General features: G+C 44.8%; 1 protein-coding gene and 2 long non-coding RNA genes across 3 annotated transcripts; 1 reads left to right on the top strand and 2 right to left on the bottom strand.

Annotated features, from left to right (window-relative positions):
* Positions 1-2,031: 2,031 nt before the first annotated feature.
* On the bottom strand, positions 2,032-3,260 carry LOC120640587. Its single transcript, XR_005661882.1, has 3 exons — positions 2,933-3,260; positions 2,743-2,820; positions 2,032-2,331 (listed from the first exon to the last, which is right to left on the bottom strand). It is a non-coding gene; the product is annotated as an uncharacterized LOC120640587 (long non-coding RNA).
* Positions 3,261-6,325: 3,065 nt separating this feature from the next.
* On the top strand, positions 6,326-10,698 carry LOC120640588. Its single transcript, XR_005661883.1, has 5 exons — positions 6,326-7,724; positions 9,202-9,277; positions 9,887-9,945; positions 10,072-10,143; positions 10,433-10,698. It is a non-coding gene; the product is annotated as an uncharacterized LOC120640588 (long non-coding RNA).
* A 4,264-nt stretch (positions 10,699-14,962) lies between these two features.
* LOC120640031 (putative B3 domain-containing protein Os04g0346900) lies at positions 14,963-18,028 on the bottom strand. Its single transcript, XM_039915931.1, has 7 exons — positions 17,951-18,028; positions 17,579-17,858; positions 17,037-17,119; positions 16,661-16,955; positions 16,329-16,549; positions 15,704-15,940; positions 14,963-15,211 (listed from the first exon to the last, which is right to left on the bottom strand). Exons 1-7 carry the CDS (start codon positions 18,026-18,028, stop codon positions 14,963-14,965), a joined length of 1,443 nt encoding a protein of 480 aa, XP_039771865.1.

Here is an 18,028-nt window from a genome sequence, read left to right on the forward strand (position 1 = left end):
CCGTCATTTGTAATCCATATTTACGAAATAGTAAAATTATTGTGTAATTATATGCTAGGATTACCCCGAGGACACGGAGTTGATTAAAAAATCGATATCAAATTTCCGTAAATTGGTATGTATCTTCGGTGGAGTTATGCCGCAAACTAGACGAAGGAGGTGGAAAAGATCTTCGGGTGATAGTTCTCGGCCTCCGCAAGAACAGATGACCGGAGGTTCGTCAAGTCATGCTGCACCACCTCGAGCACCTAGTTGTGTTAACTGGGATGACGATATGGATGACTTCGTGCCCCCCAAATCATAGCCTCGAACACCTGATGTTCCTCCCCCTGTACATGAACCTAGAACCAGAAAATAGAGAAAAGGAAAGTCGAGAGGTTCATCAAGTAATGCTGCACCACCTACAGCACCACCATCTGTCAACTGGGATGACGACTTAGATGATTTCATGACATGATCTGTAACATATGATGGACATCGGTTTTAGATTGTGATGTAAATTGTGACGGGACGCCTGTACCTTTAATTGCAATACTTATATGTTTGCTATGTTTGATTGCAATGATTATATTTATGATACTCATTGACCCTTCTGCAAAAATATACTCCTGGATCATTAAGTAAGGGAACGGCTGATGCGTATCGCTCCCGAAAATACCTTATACATCCATACATGATGAACTCAACAATGCCAACAAGAGGAAATCCACGAACTCGACGCATTACCATATTGTAACATTCAGTATGGTTGGTCGTCTCGATCCCATAATGTCTCCCATCTATGTCATATAGAAGTGACCACTTCTCTTTAGGCGCACCATCAATCCACTGTGAAAATGGCTTAGCATGTCCAACTAATGAATCTGTAGAACGTCTCCTGCTGGATGATGAGGCCTGGCTCTTAAGCAATTCAGCGCTCATGTCATCAATTATACCCCACAAAGCATCGAACTTCCTTTGCTGATTCTGAGTGCACAATCGCTTGAACAAATTCATCAGATCCTTATTATTGAACCGCTCATAAAAGTTAGCAGTCATATGCCTCACACACCACCTATTGACAACATCTGGCCATATAGGAGGTGAAAATTGACTACCTTCTTGGAGCTGTCTTATAGCTGCAAGTAGACCTGCATGTCTATCACTGATAAGGCAAACATTAGGCCTTCCAGCAACAACGTGAATCTTCAGACGTTCAAGAAACCATAACAGCTTTCTGTGTTCTCATTCTCAACAAAGGCAAAGGCGATGGGAACTATCTGCTTGTTGCAATCAATTCCGATTGCCATCAATATTGTTCCCTTATATTTCCCTGTCAGGAAAGTGCCGTCAATACACAAAACAGGAAGGTAGTAAATGAATGCCCTCACACATGCTCCAATGCATAAGAAAGCTCGCAGCAGAATGCTTGGCCCCCATGACAAGATCGGTACACTGTATGTATCAAAAGCACTTCCAGGATTTCTGTGCACAATTGCTTCAAGCATACGAGGTAGGTTGTTATATGATGCTTCATAAGTGCCAAACCTCATCTCAAATACTTTTTGTTTAGCCCGCCAAGCCTTTGCATAGCTGATCACATACTGGAAATTCTGTTCAATGTTCCTAATTATCAATGCAGGCTCGTAATCCATTTTGTCAAGAATCACCCCATACATCCACTACAAGAGATTTGACTATCCATGATGATCCATTATCGTCACAAAAAATATGGGTTTTCGTCATAGAAGCTTAATAGTGACATTTAGCCTGCGTCATGAGAATCGTCACAGAACGACCGTCACAAAATAGTATTGGTGACGTTCTTCACAAAATCGTCATAGAATGGAACTAGTTTGTGACGATTCACTTATCGTCATTCAAACATACTTTATGACAATTTCTATAACATCATGTAATGTATTTTATGACGATTACATTATCATCACTAAATTTATACATTCTATGACGATATTTTTTATCATCCAATATCGCCAAAGCATCACAAATCCTCGGCATACATAGCTATTCTGTGACGAAAATATCTCCACATTGTCATAAAAGGTTATCCAAATACACGTAGATGACAAATGAAAACCATTCAAAAGAATAAATATATATATTAGACAATCATCCTAGAATTCTTTTACTTATACAAGACCAGCACTTGGTCACAAGTATTCACCACCATATACAAATAAATATACACAAAAAGGACAGTGTGAACAAATGATCCTAAAGATGGTGGCCGCAATCATCGTTTGCCGTAGTTGATTCCAGTGTGCAGCTAACGCAAACATGGTTGACCACTGATGTTGACCATGTGAATGTCGACACTCTGCATGGTTTTCCCTGCTCACACAAACATGAATCAGTTGCCTGTTTAGATACGTGAAAAGACAAGAAACCACAATATAGCTGTAACATGGTTTCACAATCCACCGCTCCTTTGAAAAAAAAAAGATATCTACTCTAATTAAGGACATGAAAAGCTGTATAGAAGTCACATAAATTGATTTTCAGATGAGATAAGCTTCAACTGAAGTAAATCAATGGAAGCCAATTGGCTTGACAGAACATCTAGCTTCACGACATGTCACATTAATGATGCCTTTTAACTAATATGTGAAATTTCTTTCAGTCATCAGAGAGGAGATTAAGGAAATGCATCTATGAATTCCTAAGATTTGGGGCATCTCACGCACATATGGCATCTCAGTGAAAGAAGCAATAGAGATTTGGGGCGAATGGAGTGATTGTTACCTATAAGCTGCCGGCGGTGCTTGAATCGTGGACAAAGTCAAGGGCAGCTTGGATTGGACATGACCCGAACTCCAAATCCTGTCACAGGGAGAGAGCATATCGTGACTCATGAGCCAAGAAAGAAACTGGATCTAAATTAAAGATCGAAATTAGTTGCAATGGATTGGGGGGATTGGGAGAAGTTGAGCACCTGCTCGGCGGCGTTCCTTGCGCCCAACGTAGCCATCCGCCATGGCGTGCGAGTACTCCGGGAGCCCGGCCGTGTACCCATTCTTGCCGCTGCGTATGGCCCCAGCAAGCAGTGTGCGCACCTCGCCGTAGTCCGCTCGCATGCTGTGCTGCGCAACAGGCTGAGGCTCGCGGTGATGGAGGCCAGAGCGACGAGGCAGGCAGAGGGCATCACCCCGCTGCGTGCGCCGGCGCAGCGGCGCTAGGCATGGAACTTGGGGAATAGGCCAGGCGCTTGGTTCTTGGTGCTGGTGGTGTGTGGTGCTTGGTTCTTGGTACTGAGGAGGGAGAGCGAACAGACGAGGGAGCGACGAAGGGATAAGAAGGGAACGTGTGGACAGGAGCGCTTGGATTCCAAATTTTGAAGGCTGCGCGCGCGCAGGAGATAGCGGGGGTATTTTCAGTTCTGACGGACGAAAGGTTGGCCGCCAAAACTTTCAAAATAAAAGTTTGGCCGCCAAAATTTTAGGTGCCGAATGTAGTATGTCTGGCTTTTTTATCTGAAAATAATATGGGACTCATATTTTGCCTAAGAATTTTGCTATTAAAAAATATTTGAACTAATAATCACCTTGTATCACAAAAATATTGAACTACTAACAAATTAAATGATTCTATCAAATAGACCTAGTGAAAAATACTAATAAAAAAATTGAACTAATAATCACCTTGGTCTGTTTGGATCTATGGTTTATTTTTTAGCCCCCCTCCCCGAATAGCCAAAAGGGAGCCAAACAGGAGGGCTATTTCATTTAAAGGCTATTTTCTTGAGTTAAACTTTAGCCCTCAAAATAACTCTTGCTATTTCTCCGAACAGGGCCCTTGTATCAATGTAGCTTGCTAGTCAATATGATAACTATGAATGTACGCTCTCAGTTAACACTAAATGGGATTACCTCTTTCGTTTCATTTTTAAAACTTTTTTGGGACCTTAAAAAAGATGCATGCACCGTAACCATCCCTACCATCCTAGAGTAGCCGCTATTGCTCGTCGTTGCTCGCACACATATGAAAGAAGTGTGTCCTTTTGAAAATAGTATTATTGAGTAAAACTATTAATAGTCTTTTTTATGTAAGCAAACATATGAAATAAGGTTTTGTTATATTTTAGTGTGAAGAAGTAATGTTAGCTCTTAATCATATTGAGAGGGAAGACTAGGACTTCAAAGGTGTACTCTCCCTAGAAGGCTAAATGAAGAATAAGTTTATGATGTTTGGTATTTAGTGACGAACCTACATTTATCATGAAACAAAAACGTCACTAACTACTTGATATTTGATGACAAATTTGTCATATCGTCATTGATTGTTGCATCTTTTGTGACGAAAATTCATGTTCGTCATTAAGGTACTCGTCTACCTTAGATTAGTGACGATATTGCTTAAATCGTCACAGAATGGCAGCTATTCTATGACATTTTTGTTTTTCGTCATTTAGATTTTCGTCACGGATACTCATATTTCTTGTAGTGATCTTCTTAGCCACGAAAGTTGATGTGATATTACGATGATGTCCCACAACACCTGTCAATCTACAAGTATGTGGTGTAACAATTGAACATTCCCAGTGTGTCTTGAACTTTCCCTTGTATGCATGCACTCGCCATGTACAGTCTCTATCTGCACATCTCATCTCGTATTCTTTGCTGCTAGACTTCAGTACTCTGAATTCCTTCCTCAGAGATACAGCCCAGAGCTTCACAGCATCCTTCACATCCTCAATGGTATGATACTTTGCCCCTTGTATGACCTCATTCACTCTGTATTCAAACTCCGGACATCTAATATCTTGTACCACTGGATTACCAAAACCCTCTTCACGCCATTCACCTAGCACTGGGAAGCGCTCATCGTCCTCATCGTCCGATGAGTCCCCACATTGCTCTATTATTTGTGCATCCTGATCTTCTTTCTCCATGTCCTCCACAATTTCAGGTATCCACTCGCCTTCATCTGCTAAACCTTGTGGTTCTGGTTCTGGAGCTTGCATGTTCTCTTCTTCTTTATCCTCTTCCATCTCTTCATTGCAGTCAGATGTTGTATGTGTTGACCCTTCACCTAAATCACCGGTCTTCTAGTGAATCTGAATTACCATTGCGAGATGCCACCCACTTTCAAGAGCTGCGTGCATGTAATGTTGCCATTCTTCCGTACTACTTATATGCGTTAACTCCCAGAAATCCCCATTAGTTTCCCAGGAAGTCAAGGTATGAACCGTAAGCAAATGAGTCTTTGGATTCACATTGAACATCCTGTGAAGACATTTCCGTATGGACTCAAAACTCCTATCTAGGGGTTTATCTAGACTGCACTGTCTTCTTTCCAATGCTGATAGATTTACTCCATAGGAATCATGAGTAATTCTATAGAAGTCACCGTAATGAACTTGAAACGCCACTTTGCTCGACATATCTGGCCATGCAAAGACTTCATTTTAATTAATATAATATCTACAAATATACTATGGCTTCAATTATAACCACTAATCCGAACCCTAAGTGCTTACAATAATAAAAAATACTAATCATAAAATTAAACATACAAAAATTCTGGAATGACAAAGTTGAGAAATATTGGTTACCTGCGGTTCGGATCCAAAATCCGGCAGGGCTTCGCCGGTGTAATTACCTCCCTCACCCCTCCTCTCTCCCTCTCCCCTCTCTGGATCTCGTGGGCAGAAAATGAGGGCGCAGAGGGAAGGGGCGTAGTTTTATATTTGGGGTGGGAGCCTGCCGCCCCCCCTGCCGGGCGGCAGGCCCCCTGCCGCCCCACCACTTGGCGGCAGGGGGCCTGCCGCCCGTCAGGGGGGCAGCAGGCACCCGCCAAGGACCTCTGCGCAAAAAAATATTTTTATTTACATATAGGTCCCTACCGCCCCCCCTGCCGGGCGGGGGGTATAGAACTGTGAAATCTAAAACCAAAAATATATTTCTGTAATTTTTTTTTGAAAAATATAAAAATAAAAAAGACGCTAAGAATAGAAATTATGTGGACAATTTGGGCCTGGGCCACCACGGCCTTTCACCCTGCCCAAAACAGCCCCACGCCCCTCCTCTCTCGGCCTCCCTCAAGCGCCGCACGCCCTCTGCGCCGCCGCCGCCTCTCCCTCCTCCCTCTCAACCCTAATCCCTCCGCTCCCCATGGCGGACTTTGAGGGCGTGTTTGATATGGGCCAATTCAGTGGCTCGAGCTCCCCACATGCAGGTAGCCGATGTTTGATTTCCTTCCACTGCTCCTCGACCAGGCTCCAACGAACCAAAAAACCTTCTCTCTCTTGGCTCCCGTGTGACGCTCTTGACTTCCGTTTTTCTGGAGCCAAGCGCGTCCCGTGCTCGCGCAAGCCATGGCCCACGGGTGAGGATAGCGCTACCTCCACTCTCACCCACCGCCCCCCTTGAACACGGTACCTCGACGCCTCCTCGTCGTCGTGCCCGGCGACACCGACGAAGCCCAGGCAGGCGCGCCAGGAGGAGGAGCCAGCGCCGAGGGCTTGGCAGCAGGGCGGCGGTGGATCGGGGTTTTGCTCGACGCTCCTGTCGCAGTCCGGCGCGGCGAGGACGCGTCGTCGCTCGTGGTGGAGCAGAGCACGGCTGGTCCAAGCCGTCGCCGCGGGGTCCGCGGCGCTGGCGTCGAGGCCGGCGCCGGTCTCACCCTTGGCCGCGGCCCTCGCGGTGTTCCTCACCATGGACATCCCGAAGCTGGCCGCGTCCCCCGCCACCGCCCAGGCCAAGCGCCGCTCTCCCCTGCTCCACCGGCGTCCCCGTCCGACCTCATTCGTTCAGCGTCCGCGACCGGCTCCCACGGCAGTAGGCTCTGTCGCGGGCGACGGCGACCTCCGCGTGGGCCTGAGCGAGGCCGCCGGACTCGTCCACCGTGGGCCAGGCGCGGGCACCCGCACACCGGTCGTGCTGTCGTCGACCTCGAGCGGCGGGTGAGCGGCGGGCTCCCTGCTCCGGCGTTGAGATGCGCGAGAACGGCGGGCGAGCGCGGTGGCCAACCGACGAGCGAGAGCGTGCGCAGCGGCTGGCGGGAGCGAGACACGAGGGTCTCCACGGCGCTGAGGTGCTGCTTCGCCGGCCCAGAGGTGGTTGGCTGGTCGCCATGCATGTGTTCGACGAAATGACTCACAGGCGAGAGCAGGGAAAGGATGGGTGGTAAGGCTACATGTTGCCGGATGCAAGGTACCCATACCTCTGGTACACGCAAATCAAACACATTCGCTACATAGCCTGGCTCATTTGGTACAATTAAATCAAACAAGAGCAACTGCTGGCTTGAGCCTAGCTGTGGCTGGCGAGCCACGAGCCAGGCGCCCAGGCCTTCTAGAGCGCAGAAATCAAACACGCCCTGACTCTGCGCCGCCAACGCCGCCGCTGGAGGCGGTGGCCACCGGCGCCTCTGAGCAGGAGCGGGGCGCCGCGGGGGTGGCGAGGAGTATGCTGGATGCTCAACGATGTCGCGGAGCGAGAGCTCATTGGCAGACTCGAAGAGGCCGCGGACGAGTCAAGCATCTTGCGGCGGTACCCCGCGCGCCCGCGACGGCCTGCGCCCACGACAATGAGCTCCCCTCGATGGCTAACATGCTGCTTCGTGTCGCGGTACCCGTGATTTTACAGGGGAGAAGGGTACGGGCAGCTTCGGCAAGTGCCGGAACAAGGCGCACACGATCCGCATCCGGTGCGGCCGCCGGAGCTTCCACCTCCAGAAGAGCACCTACTCCTCCTGCGGCTACCCTGCCGCCCGCATCCGCAAGTGTAAGATCCGCCTACTCTCTTAGTCCTACGTTTCCCCTCTCTTCTAGATCTACCTTGGTTTAGTCTCTCTCTCTACGAGCTGCGTGGGTTTGACCTGATTGCTGTGTGACAGTGTCAAATCATCTGGGATGGCCAACCTTGTGATGTGGTATGTAGCCAGGATGTATTTCAAAGTTTGATAACCTGTTGGTATTGATACTTATTATTAGGGATGCCTGGTTATATGCATATTCGTTTCTGGTTCTGCTACCTGTTTACTATATGCTGAATTTAATCTCGAGGGAAACAATTAAGAAAACATTGGTCCGTGTTTCTGATTATCCGTGACCGACAGCAATGTTTTTTAAATTGATCCCTCTCGATTCAGTCATTTTGTGGCATTGCAGATTATATTTTCTTCATGCCTTTCTTCTTTGGACATGGCTCTCAATTAGTAGTAGTGGCTTCAGAAAGTTGGATGTTTGCGCTTACTGGTTAGGTTAAACTCACATCTTCTGTCAGGTGTGCCCCTTGTTCATAGTTCCCTACTATGGACGAGTTTTATTAGAAAGCTCACATCTTACTGAAACTCTTTGGTACATTGGTACGTATCCAGAGAGAATTTGGAGTTGCTCACATCTTATTGGACATGATGAGGCACTAGTCCTTCCAGTTTTTATATGCTAAAGCTGTGAAGCATTTCAATATGACAAAATAAACTGATGCCAAGCTATATCACTGTGATGGCATATCAAAGAAACTAGTGAGCAAGCACAATTGGTTAGGCAGATTTCCATTCTGTATTTGTCTTTTACCATATTAATTTCTGCTTTTCTTTTGTTGTGAAAAGCTATGAGTAAAAGGTAGACTGTTTCTTACAGTGCATTCATTCAATGCTTGCGTTGCAACTTTTTTAGTGATCAGAAGTCTCGTAGCACATTACATTGCTTATTTAATGCCACTATTTCTGCTATCTATGATGCCGATTTGGAATTGAGATCATGGCTATGTCAAGATAATTGTCTTTTCTTATGTCATATTGAAGCTTTAGAGAAACAGGTTTCACATCTGATTTCAACTGGTGTCCCCTTTTTGCATCCTGGTTGCTATAATACAATTGTTTTGCACATGTTCAGTCTGCATATGTTTTGCCACTGATCTTTGTTGATTCTTCCATGAAACAATAATGCCTGGTCGCTGCAAGCTGGGCTCTTCATGTCTGCTGTTTATGTCTCCTTGCAGATTTGAGATAAGATTTATTTCTGAATTAGTGAACTGAGCTTTCGATGAACCTGAAAGCTCATAATTTATATGAGGCCCTTCAGTAGGTTGATGTAGGTCTGATTCTAATGTTGTAACTGCACTAGAATTAACTTTTGCTTATGCCTGCTTTATTTCTCTGATAAACTGTGGTTGAGTCACTAGCCCATTGGATTGTCTGTCTTTGTGCTGGTGTTTATTATCACATTCTCAGATTTCTCTTTTTCTCTTTTTGCAGAATGTCCAAGAAGGAACTACTAGAAAGCAAACATCCAACGGCATGGGCAGAATTTGAGAAGGGACTGGTTGATGAGGTACACATTCTAGAAGCTTGACTTATTGCTCGGGCACGTGATGTGTAGTATTTGTATTGATGGTACATTTGCTAGTGGTTAGATCTGAGTCATAATGCATGAAATGTATTCATCCATGGTTCAAAACTGCATATAAACTTGAAGTCGGTACAAGCTGATGTTGAAGGCTTTTTGCTACTCCCTGAGCCACCAACGTAGGCAATTTCATCTTGTGCGTTCAGAACTTAACTAGTTTCTGGCAGTATCGTTCTTGTGTCTTGCTAAGACAATTTCTGACAAGAGATAAATAGACTGACTGGATTGTTTTCTGAAACAGTTGGTTGATGAGTCATCTTCTTAATGTACAGTCATCCTTTTGTCTTATGAACACACAAATATATTTTACTCAACTGCTATGTAAGTGATGGAAAGCTGCATTCTAAATTAATTAGAATATAAGTGATGGAACGCTGCATTCTATACCCAAACAGGTGAGAAGACCATACAATATTGTTATGAGTTCACAAGCTGTTTAGTGATGAGTTGTAGTAACTAAATTAATGTATTATCTTCCAAATTAATATATTCTTATTCATTTGTTTGCATGCACATGTGCATTGCTTCACTAAGATGTCAAAAAAGAAGTAAGGTGATCATGGCAAGAAGTCTGCCTCCTGCAAATCAAAATGGTACGTGACATGACTCTTTTTCCTAGTTGTTACTGCTTATTTTAGTGAAATGGTATGTGCTTGCTGTGTGTTACTTACTAGTTTACATGACTCTAATAAAATTGTTTTATTGTTTTGTTGGAACAGGGAGTCAGGGATCCCCTTTGCCCAAAAGCATAAAAGCATGTGAACTACCAAAGTTGTTGCTTGCTTTTTGGGGTAAGTGTCTTGGCTTTTCTTTAGTGATGCAGATTCCGAGGATGAGATTTTAGGAATTGCCGTTGTAGTTGGCACATTACTTTGCCCATGCTCTGCTGTCATTTGTAAATTATACCTTTTTTGGCATCAATGTCTATGAACATTTTCTGGTACAAGCTCTACTCAGCAAAAGACGCTGCATATTTAGCCACAATGCACTTCTAGAATCTAAAGGAGCATTGTGGGGATTTTTTTCATTTTATTTTGACTACTACCTAATCTGAGTGAATGGTGTGTTCATGTGAAGCAGATCGTCAGTTTGTGCCAAGAACTGCTAAAGATTTAGAAGTGCAGATGCAAGAATCATAGACATTGGTAGTTCTTATCTGTTATATGGTTGCAAGTAGAGCAGCAAGCTGGCTTAGGATCTTAGACATTGGTAGTGTTATCTGTTATATGGTGTTGTACTTCTTTCATGTGGATGGAAAATGCTTGTTCATGTGGATAGCAAATGCTCTGTACAGTATTGTTTTGATTAGGGATTATAGAAAAATTGTAATGCTTGTTGATTTTGTACTTCAGAATGTAAATGGGCAATGGATGCCTCCTGTCTTTTTTTTTCTACTCATCATCAGTGACGGGTGTTGGGTAAACCTGTCACCGATAATGGATAGTAGTGATGGGTAAACTTTAAAGCTGTCATCTTTTTTATCATCAGTGACGCGTGACTCTGATAGCTGTCACCTTTGCTTAGTGATGTGCGAACTCTCTAGCCGTCATGTTTATGTATCATTAGTGACGTGCGAATTCTCTAGCTGTCACCTCTATGTATCATTAGTGACGTGCGAATTCTCTAGCTGTCACCTTTATGTATCATTAGTGACGTGTATAATTTACAGCTGTCACCTTTGTAAATTGTTAGTGACGGGTTTTCACGTGTCACCGATGTGGTTCACATCAGTGACGAAAATTTAGCGACACGCAAATTCACCGCCACCAATGAGCTTCTGTAGCCGTCACTAATATACTATTCTGACGTAGGAGCCTATGTCAACCCGGGCTAATTTAGTGACTAATATACTTTATGTATTATTAGGAGCCTAATATACTGTCACTAATTTAGTGACTCTGATAGCCGTCACTAATATTCAGCCTAGGAGCCTATGTCAACTAGGGCTAAGCCCCACCTTGTCCCATCAACTTGTGATGGCTTGCATAAAGGCACGTGGGCAGCCTTCAACGGTGATGTTGGTCTCCTGTGGTGGGATGTGGTCATACGGGCGATTTGACCTGGCAAGGGTTCATTGGGAGGTGGACCCTCCTCCGTTGTGGTCGGAGAGGTTGGATGGTCGTGCCCCTCATCTTTTGCGGGCCCTACTCCCCCGACTGGTCAGCCGTCAAGTGGTGAGGGTTAGGGGTCCGTTCGCCGATCGGGTCCTAGGGAGGGGGTTACTTTGCCATTTGACGTTTGGTTGGGTGCCTCTAGTGGAGCAGATGGTCGGACAGGTCCGACAGCGGTTCAGGGGATGATGGTTATGTCCTCTTCCTTTGGTATTCTATACCCGGACGTACTCATAGGGGTAGGGTGGCATGTGTGTATTCATATGGTTTAGTATGCGTGCGTATGTGAGTGTGTATGTACATTGTTTCATAAAGCAAAATGTAATGGAGCACATCAATTCGCACGTAGCTTGTCCGCCGCCTTCTTCTTGCACAGGTGTAATGTACTCGGCTCGAAATGCGCTCACCAACAAGGAGCCAGGCAAAGGGAGAGCACGGTTTCCAGAGATGAAGTTTGCCAAGATATCCTCTACATTCCTGACCGAGGAGCATGTAAATTACATTTTGGCAAATTGGTATCAATTTTTTGCAATATTATTAGACAATCTCAACCACAGAGGTATACATGCAATAACTGAATTGGTTAATATATAGGTTCACCTTGCACCTGAAAACATGTGAAAGTAGGTTATGAGTTGGATTATTCTAAGGAATTGATTGAATAATACTCCTACCCTTATTCTTGATGTTGGTGTGATTTTTCACTTAATAGGTGTGGGCAAACTTTTAGTTTTAATTACTAACATACCAGTACGTAGTTTCAAAAATTAGTGATAAGAATCTGTTGTGTTATAGTATAATAGTTTATTGTAGCAATGATATTTATGCCAATTAATATATTATCCCATGCATACCTATCCTGTATTGCATATATTATTTATGAGAAAATTTACATTGCCATAGAAAAGCTATACATTTCCCTATAAATATAATGTGTTTCTCTCGGGTGATATTGGTTACGCGAAACGTTGATGGAAAAAAAGACATTTCTACCCCACTAAACGTACATCTTGATATCATTTGTTGCGCAAGAGACCAATTTTATGTTGATCCCATTGGTTTTCGAGGACTCGGCCAATATGCAATTGCCATTGCTTAAGCAGGAGCCAGGGTCTCTCTCTCTCTCTCTCTGATCGGAGAGATTCAGGAGGGCATTGCTATTGGCACATCGCCAGTGGCATTGCTATTGTCACATCGCCTCATCCTAGTGTCCTACACGGAAGCACCAGGCCTGTACATTTTTTTTTTTGGAAACTCCAGTCCTGACAATAAGGTGGTCTATCCGGATATATCTCAAAGATCTTCATGAGATCTTGGATATCTGCACTGGCCTTCACTCTAGGACAACGAGACAGCACACAATGTGTGTATAGCTGCACCGCATACATTATCATAAAATACAAACTTTCCAACACACTTGAGGCTTTGAGTCAACGTTTTCCAAAAAATTCAATTTGGCCGGCTGTGGCATGATACAAAAAGAAAAAAGATAAAATATTGGGAAAACAATCACTTGTCACATCACTACCGGATTTCCTCACTTCGCCGTGTGCCTTTAGCACATGGCGAAGTTTTCGCCGTGGGTGGCCGACGACGAAGCGCCGACGGCCACTGGCACGGCGAAGGTGTTCGCCGTGTGTCATATATCGGGCACACGGTGAACACATTCGTCGTGTGTTATTCATGGCACACGGCGAAATAAAGATAACAAACGGCGTCGGCCGGAGTTGACGGCGGCGGGGTCGACTTCACCGTGTGCTAAACATGTGACACACGACAAAGATTTAAAAAAATATAAAAAAAAGACGCACGCTCACGCCGCGAGTCCACGCCGCCGCACGCGCCCGCACGCCGCCCGCCGCGAGTCCACGCCGCCGCCGGCCGCTGCACGCGCCCGCACGCTCCCGACCTACATGCGCACAGCACGAATGGATGGCACATCTCATATTCTCATTTGCTGCTGCCTGCCCACCTCTTCCCTCTCCTTTTGCTACCAACGAGGAGGGCTCAGAAGGAATTGAAAGAAGAGTAGCTAGAGCTGGGAGCAGGCGGTACCTCCTTCTCCGGGGCGCACTCCTCGTTGCAGTCGGAGTCCTCCTGCGCAGGCGCCGGCGAGGAAGGAGACGGAGACAACGAGGCGCTGCAGGTGAGCAGGAACGGCCTGCTGCCGCTAACGCCGTCGATGACGTCGTTCTAATTTTATAGAATTTAAACACTATTTGCCACCACGATCGTCGTAATGTTTCATTACCAGAAACTTTGAAATTTTGTTTCAACTACTATTTAAGCTCTAACACTACATTCAATATTATGAATATCATTTTTTACAAATTTTTTCCTATTATTTCATGCCCTTTGGAATTATATTTGATTTATACGGAAAAAACATTGAAATGAAATAAATTAGTTAAATACAATTAATATGTCTATAAAAATATCATATTCAAACATAGAGTACCAAACAAAATATGGAGAGTATAGAAACAATTTGGAAGCAAAAACATGAATTTTTTTTCGGGTTCGCCGTGTGTTGGACTGAGGCACACGGCAAACACAATCTTTGCCGTGTGCCTAGGGCCAGGCACACGGCAAATAATGACGTCCGTCAAGGCCCTAGACGGCGCGTGACGGCAGAATAATGTTTGCTGTGTGCCAGACATATGGCACACGGCGAAGATTGGAGTTCGCCGTGTGCTAGGGCTTGGCACACGGCGAAGAGCGCGGTTCGCCGTGTGTTTGTTGTTTGCCGTGTGTTTTCTTGCAGACACACGGCAAATCCTTTCTTTGCCGTGTGTCCGATAAAATGCACACGGCAAAGATTCTGGCACACGGCGAATTAGCGTTTTCCGGTAGTGCATCCTTTAATTTTAATAGTCCAAGGTTGCATAATCGAAAAGGAGAAAACAAATATGGTGGAGCAAAGTTATTTTTTTTAACTGAGTATGCGAGCAGATCTATCTCGAGCCAACTTTTTCCAAACCTAGTCTAGAAACAATGTGTGGTAGGTGGAGCGCCCGCATTAAAACAACTACATGAACTAATGGTCTCCATTTTCAAAAAATAAATACAAAAATACAGATGACCCTTTGTTTTAGCACAATTTTAGAGGAACTATAAAAATTTCCGATTAAGAACTTACATAACAGTAAAATACCAAATGACAAGCAATCACAAATAAATGAAAACTTCAGTCTTGAGGGCAGTGAGTACACACAAGGTGAGCTCATAGCTCTATGAACTCCAATTTTCAGGCTGATGTAACAGTATGAATTCAACTGTCATGCATTTTTCTCTCCATCACCATCCTATCAAATTCAGCTAATAAATCTATGCGATTAAACAAATCATCTCAAATGATATGATGCAAGGGAACTGAAGTGTTCAAGCTAAAAACTTTCATAGGGTATGGCCAGTTACTGATCAACTTGTGCATCCCATGATAGGAACATACAGATGAGCCACCCAGTGGCCAGTGCATGCTAGCAACAGAGCCCAGTCATCACTCCCGTGAATTGATGATGACATGCCACATGGTGGTTTCAACGAAGTTGATGGTGCAGACATCACCCACCTTGATCCTGTTCTCCCTGCAGAATTGCGTCCAGCCCTGCCCTGAAACATGGTGGCTAGTACCCTGATACGGGGCGACACGTGCCTGCCACGTCCTTGTAGAGCTCATCGATGTCTTAAGCGTGACAGTGCAAGGTTTTGAGATCCCAATTGCTTTGCAGAAGACCGGTGGCAAATACTGCAAGTGCAATTATATTGATCAACCAATGCAAGAATGCTTAGATGCTCTTGAAGTGTATATACATGACAGATGGCATACAACAATCGATACTATGGCAAAATTGCAGCTCATATTCTTATTAACATACGGAGCGAGTTTATCCTATTCGTTCGTTGCTCATATGAATATTAGAGAAATATTATATAAAATAAATAGAGGAACGATTTTGCTTACAAGTCTGTTTTCAACTGTGGTAGAGTTTATCTCCTTCTTTATCCAAGCGGGTGGCCCAATCCCAAAGACACATCCCCTAGATGATGTCTTGTTCAAAGCAGTCATTGAAACTTTTGGTCTCTTCTCACCTTTATTACTTGACTCGTTGTTCATGGTATTATGCTTCCTACTGGAAGTGGAAGCAGATGGCGTTTCCTGCTAAGTTTGGTAATATATTAACGCCGATACTTTTTATAAGAGAAAAAAGGGACATGCGCTTCAGTATATTGAACTCACATTGCAGAGATGATTTATTGTTTCCTTACAACGAGTGCAGGCAATGACGTGCCACAATGTTGTCTCGATGACAGTGAAGGTGCAGATGTCGCCTAGCTTGATATTGTTATCCGAGCAGAACAACCTCCAACCCTGCAGGAGCCTGTAGCCCGCCATATCCTTGCGTTGAACAGCATGCACCTTCCAGGATTCGGTACTGCTCATTGAGGTCTTGAGGGTGATTATTGTGGAAGGTCCCTGCAACCCAATTGCATCACAGAAAGGTTTGGCCAAAGCCTGCAACAATTGCAATCACACTGCTTTTAGTAAGAGGTCGCCGATTCATACTGCGTGCTAGATCTGAACTCTGCGGGTTCAATAAAAAGTTCATCAAGTGTGACTACATGACAGATTCTATGCATTAAAACTGTTGATTTATTCCTATACAGATTCTATACAGATTCTATACAGATTCTACTATATAAAATCCTATACTTTTATAATACTAATTTGATTTATTCCTTCCTCTTAGCATGCACATAGAATAAAAACTGTTGACAGAAAATCTCAAATTAATGCACTCCCTGATGGAAACTCCATTGGGAATAGGATTTAGCATATTCAACAGGAAAATGGTTGTGCTTACGAGTTCCTTAAGTGTGTTGGCATTGATCTGTTTCTTTACAGATGATGGCCGTCCAATCTCATAAACAGGTTTCATCCACGATGGCTCCTCATTTAAAGGAGTCGCGATCCCTTTTGGTTTCTTTTCACCATCACTACCTGGCACTTTGATCTTGCAATGCTTTTGAATGGAAACAGATGGTGCTTCCTGCCGCTCCTGCTCTCCAATGTCTGATGATGTTGCTGCTTGATGGACAAAAAAGGACACGTAGTTGAGTACTTAAACTCGCATTCAAATTTATTGCTAACAGATTATAAAAGTACCATAACATATTAATTTATCATTTTGCTCACCTAGTTGAGCTCTGGTTTCCTTGTGATTGGACTCTCTCTGGTATCCATCATGATCAAACACTTTGACTGTAAAGACCATGTTGCCCTCATACGTCAACTGCAGAGCATCAGCTTCAGTGATGTTATAAAATAGCCGAAACTTTAACCAGCAGGCACCTGAAAAGAAGACATCATCTGACGAGTTCTTCTCAAGCTCAATGTGAGAAACTTCGCCGAGGGGCCCGAAAATAATGGCTTGACGATTGTTCAACTTCTCATTGGGTAGATGTTGTTGAACAAACTCAGAAGGTATTAGCTGCAAGAACACACAAAAAGAGTAGCTAGAGTCAGCCTATTCCAATGATATAAAATGAATTAGCAGCAATAGTCTGCAAACCAGCTTTTCCATGAAATCTCTTGAATGCACCCTGATGAACTGTGGCTTCCTGGAGGCACCTTTGCTGCTCGCGGTTGCTCCAACTGGACAAAATCAGTTACAAACAATAAGTTTGGAGTGAATGGAAAATGATTTGAATAATTATGAACTGACAGCACCAGAGCTGCGAATTACTTGAATCTTGTTGCATCTTCTTGATCCCAATCATCTACTGGATCTTGCTTTTTGTTTTACTACTTGGAGATGGAGAATCGTATTTATATTTTCAGAGTCCATGCAACTCACTGGCATATTACTTATTTCTCAATTCAAACTTCTTTTGTTGGTAAGAAACTATCCTATAATGCAAGAGCAGATCGAGAGAGTATTCGTTTACAGAGAAGAAAAAGGGGCCGGGTGAACTAGACAAGGAACCCGATAGATCGTATCCATCACAATCGCAGGTGAATTTTTCTTGTCAACGAGACATCGACGGTTCGACACCATGAGAAGAAAGTAAAGGCCCAAGATTTCGAAATCGTGGAGTGTTGACTGTTGAGTACCTGCACGCGGAGCGGGAGTGCGGAGCTGCTCCCTGATGAGGCAGCAGTTGGCATCGAACGCCTTGACGGTGAGGAGGCCATGGCCGCGGTGGCGGAGGACCAGCAGCCACCCGGCCTCGACGCCGCACGCGTCCGCGAACTCCGGCCACCCGCGCCCCAGGAACGCGCCGTCGCCGTCCCACCCGACCTCGACGCGCCAGTGCTTGGCCGTGCCGCTGGCCGGGCCGACGACGAGGGCCTCCTCAGCGCCGATCCCCTCGGCGAGCTCGTCTGGGATGCGCTGCAAAGCAATCGCGCGGCAAGATCGGATCAGTTTCTGGAGCTGCGTCGCCGGCGAAGGAAGGCGCGGCGCGACGGCGAAATTCCACGCACCAGGCTGTCGCAGGTGAAGGGCAGAAGCACCCTAGGGTGCTTGATCTGGGCGCCGTCACGGCCGGCGGACGAAGCCAT

The sequence above is a fragment of the Panicum virgatum genome, chromosome 7K (genome assembly GCF_016808335.1).
Source record: "Panicum virgatum strain AP13 chromosome 7K, P.virgatum_v5, whole genome shotgun sequence".
In the NCBI taxonomy this organism is placed as follows: domain Eukaryota; kingdom Viridiplantae; phylum Streptophyta; class Magnoliopsida; order Poales; family Poaceae; genus Panicum; species Panicum virgatum.

What these genes read in the sequence shown, in the direction of transcription:
- LOC120640031 (XM_039915931.1), bottom strand. Translation starts at nt 18,028, where the DNA reads ATGGCTTCGTCCGCCGGCCGTGACGGCGCCCAGATCAAGCACCCTAGG. An exon ending in CCTTCACCTGCGACAGCCTG is followed by an intron (nt 17,859 to 17,950) that starts GTGCGTGGAATT and finishes ATTGCTTTGCAG; the next exon opens with CGCATCCCAGACGAGCTCGC. An exon ending in GGAAACCAGAGCTCAACTAG is followed by an intron (nt 16,550 to 16,660) that starts GTGAGCAAAATG and finishes TCCATCAAGCAG; the next exon opens with CAACATCATCAGACATTGGA.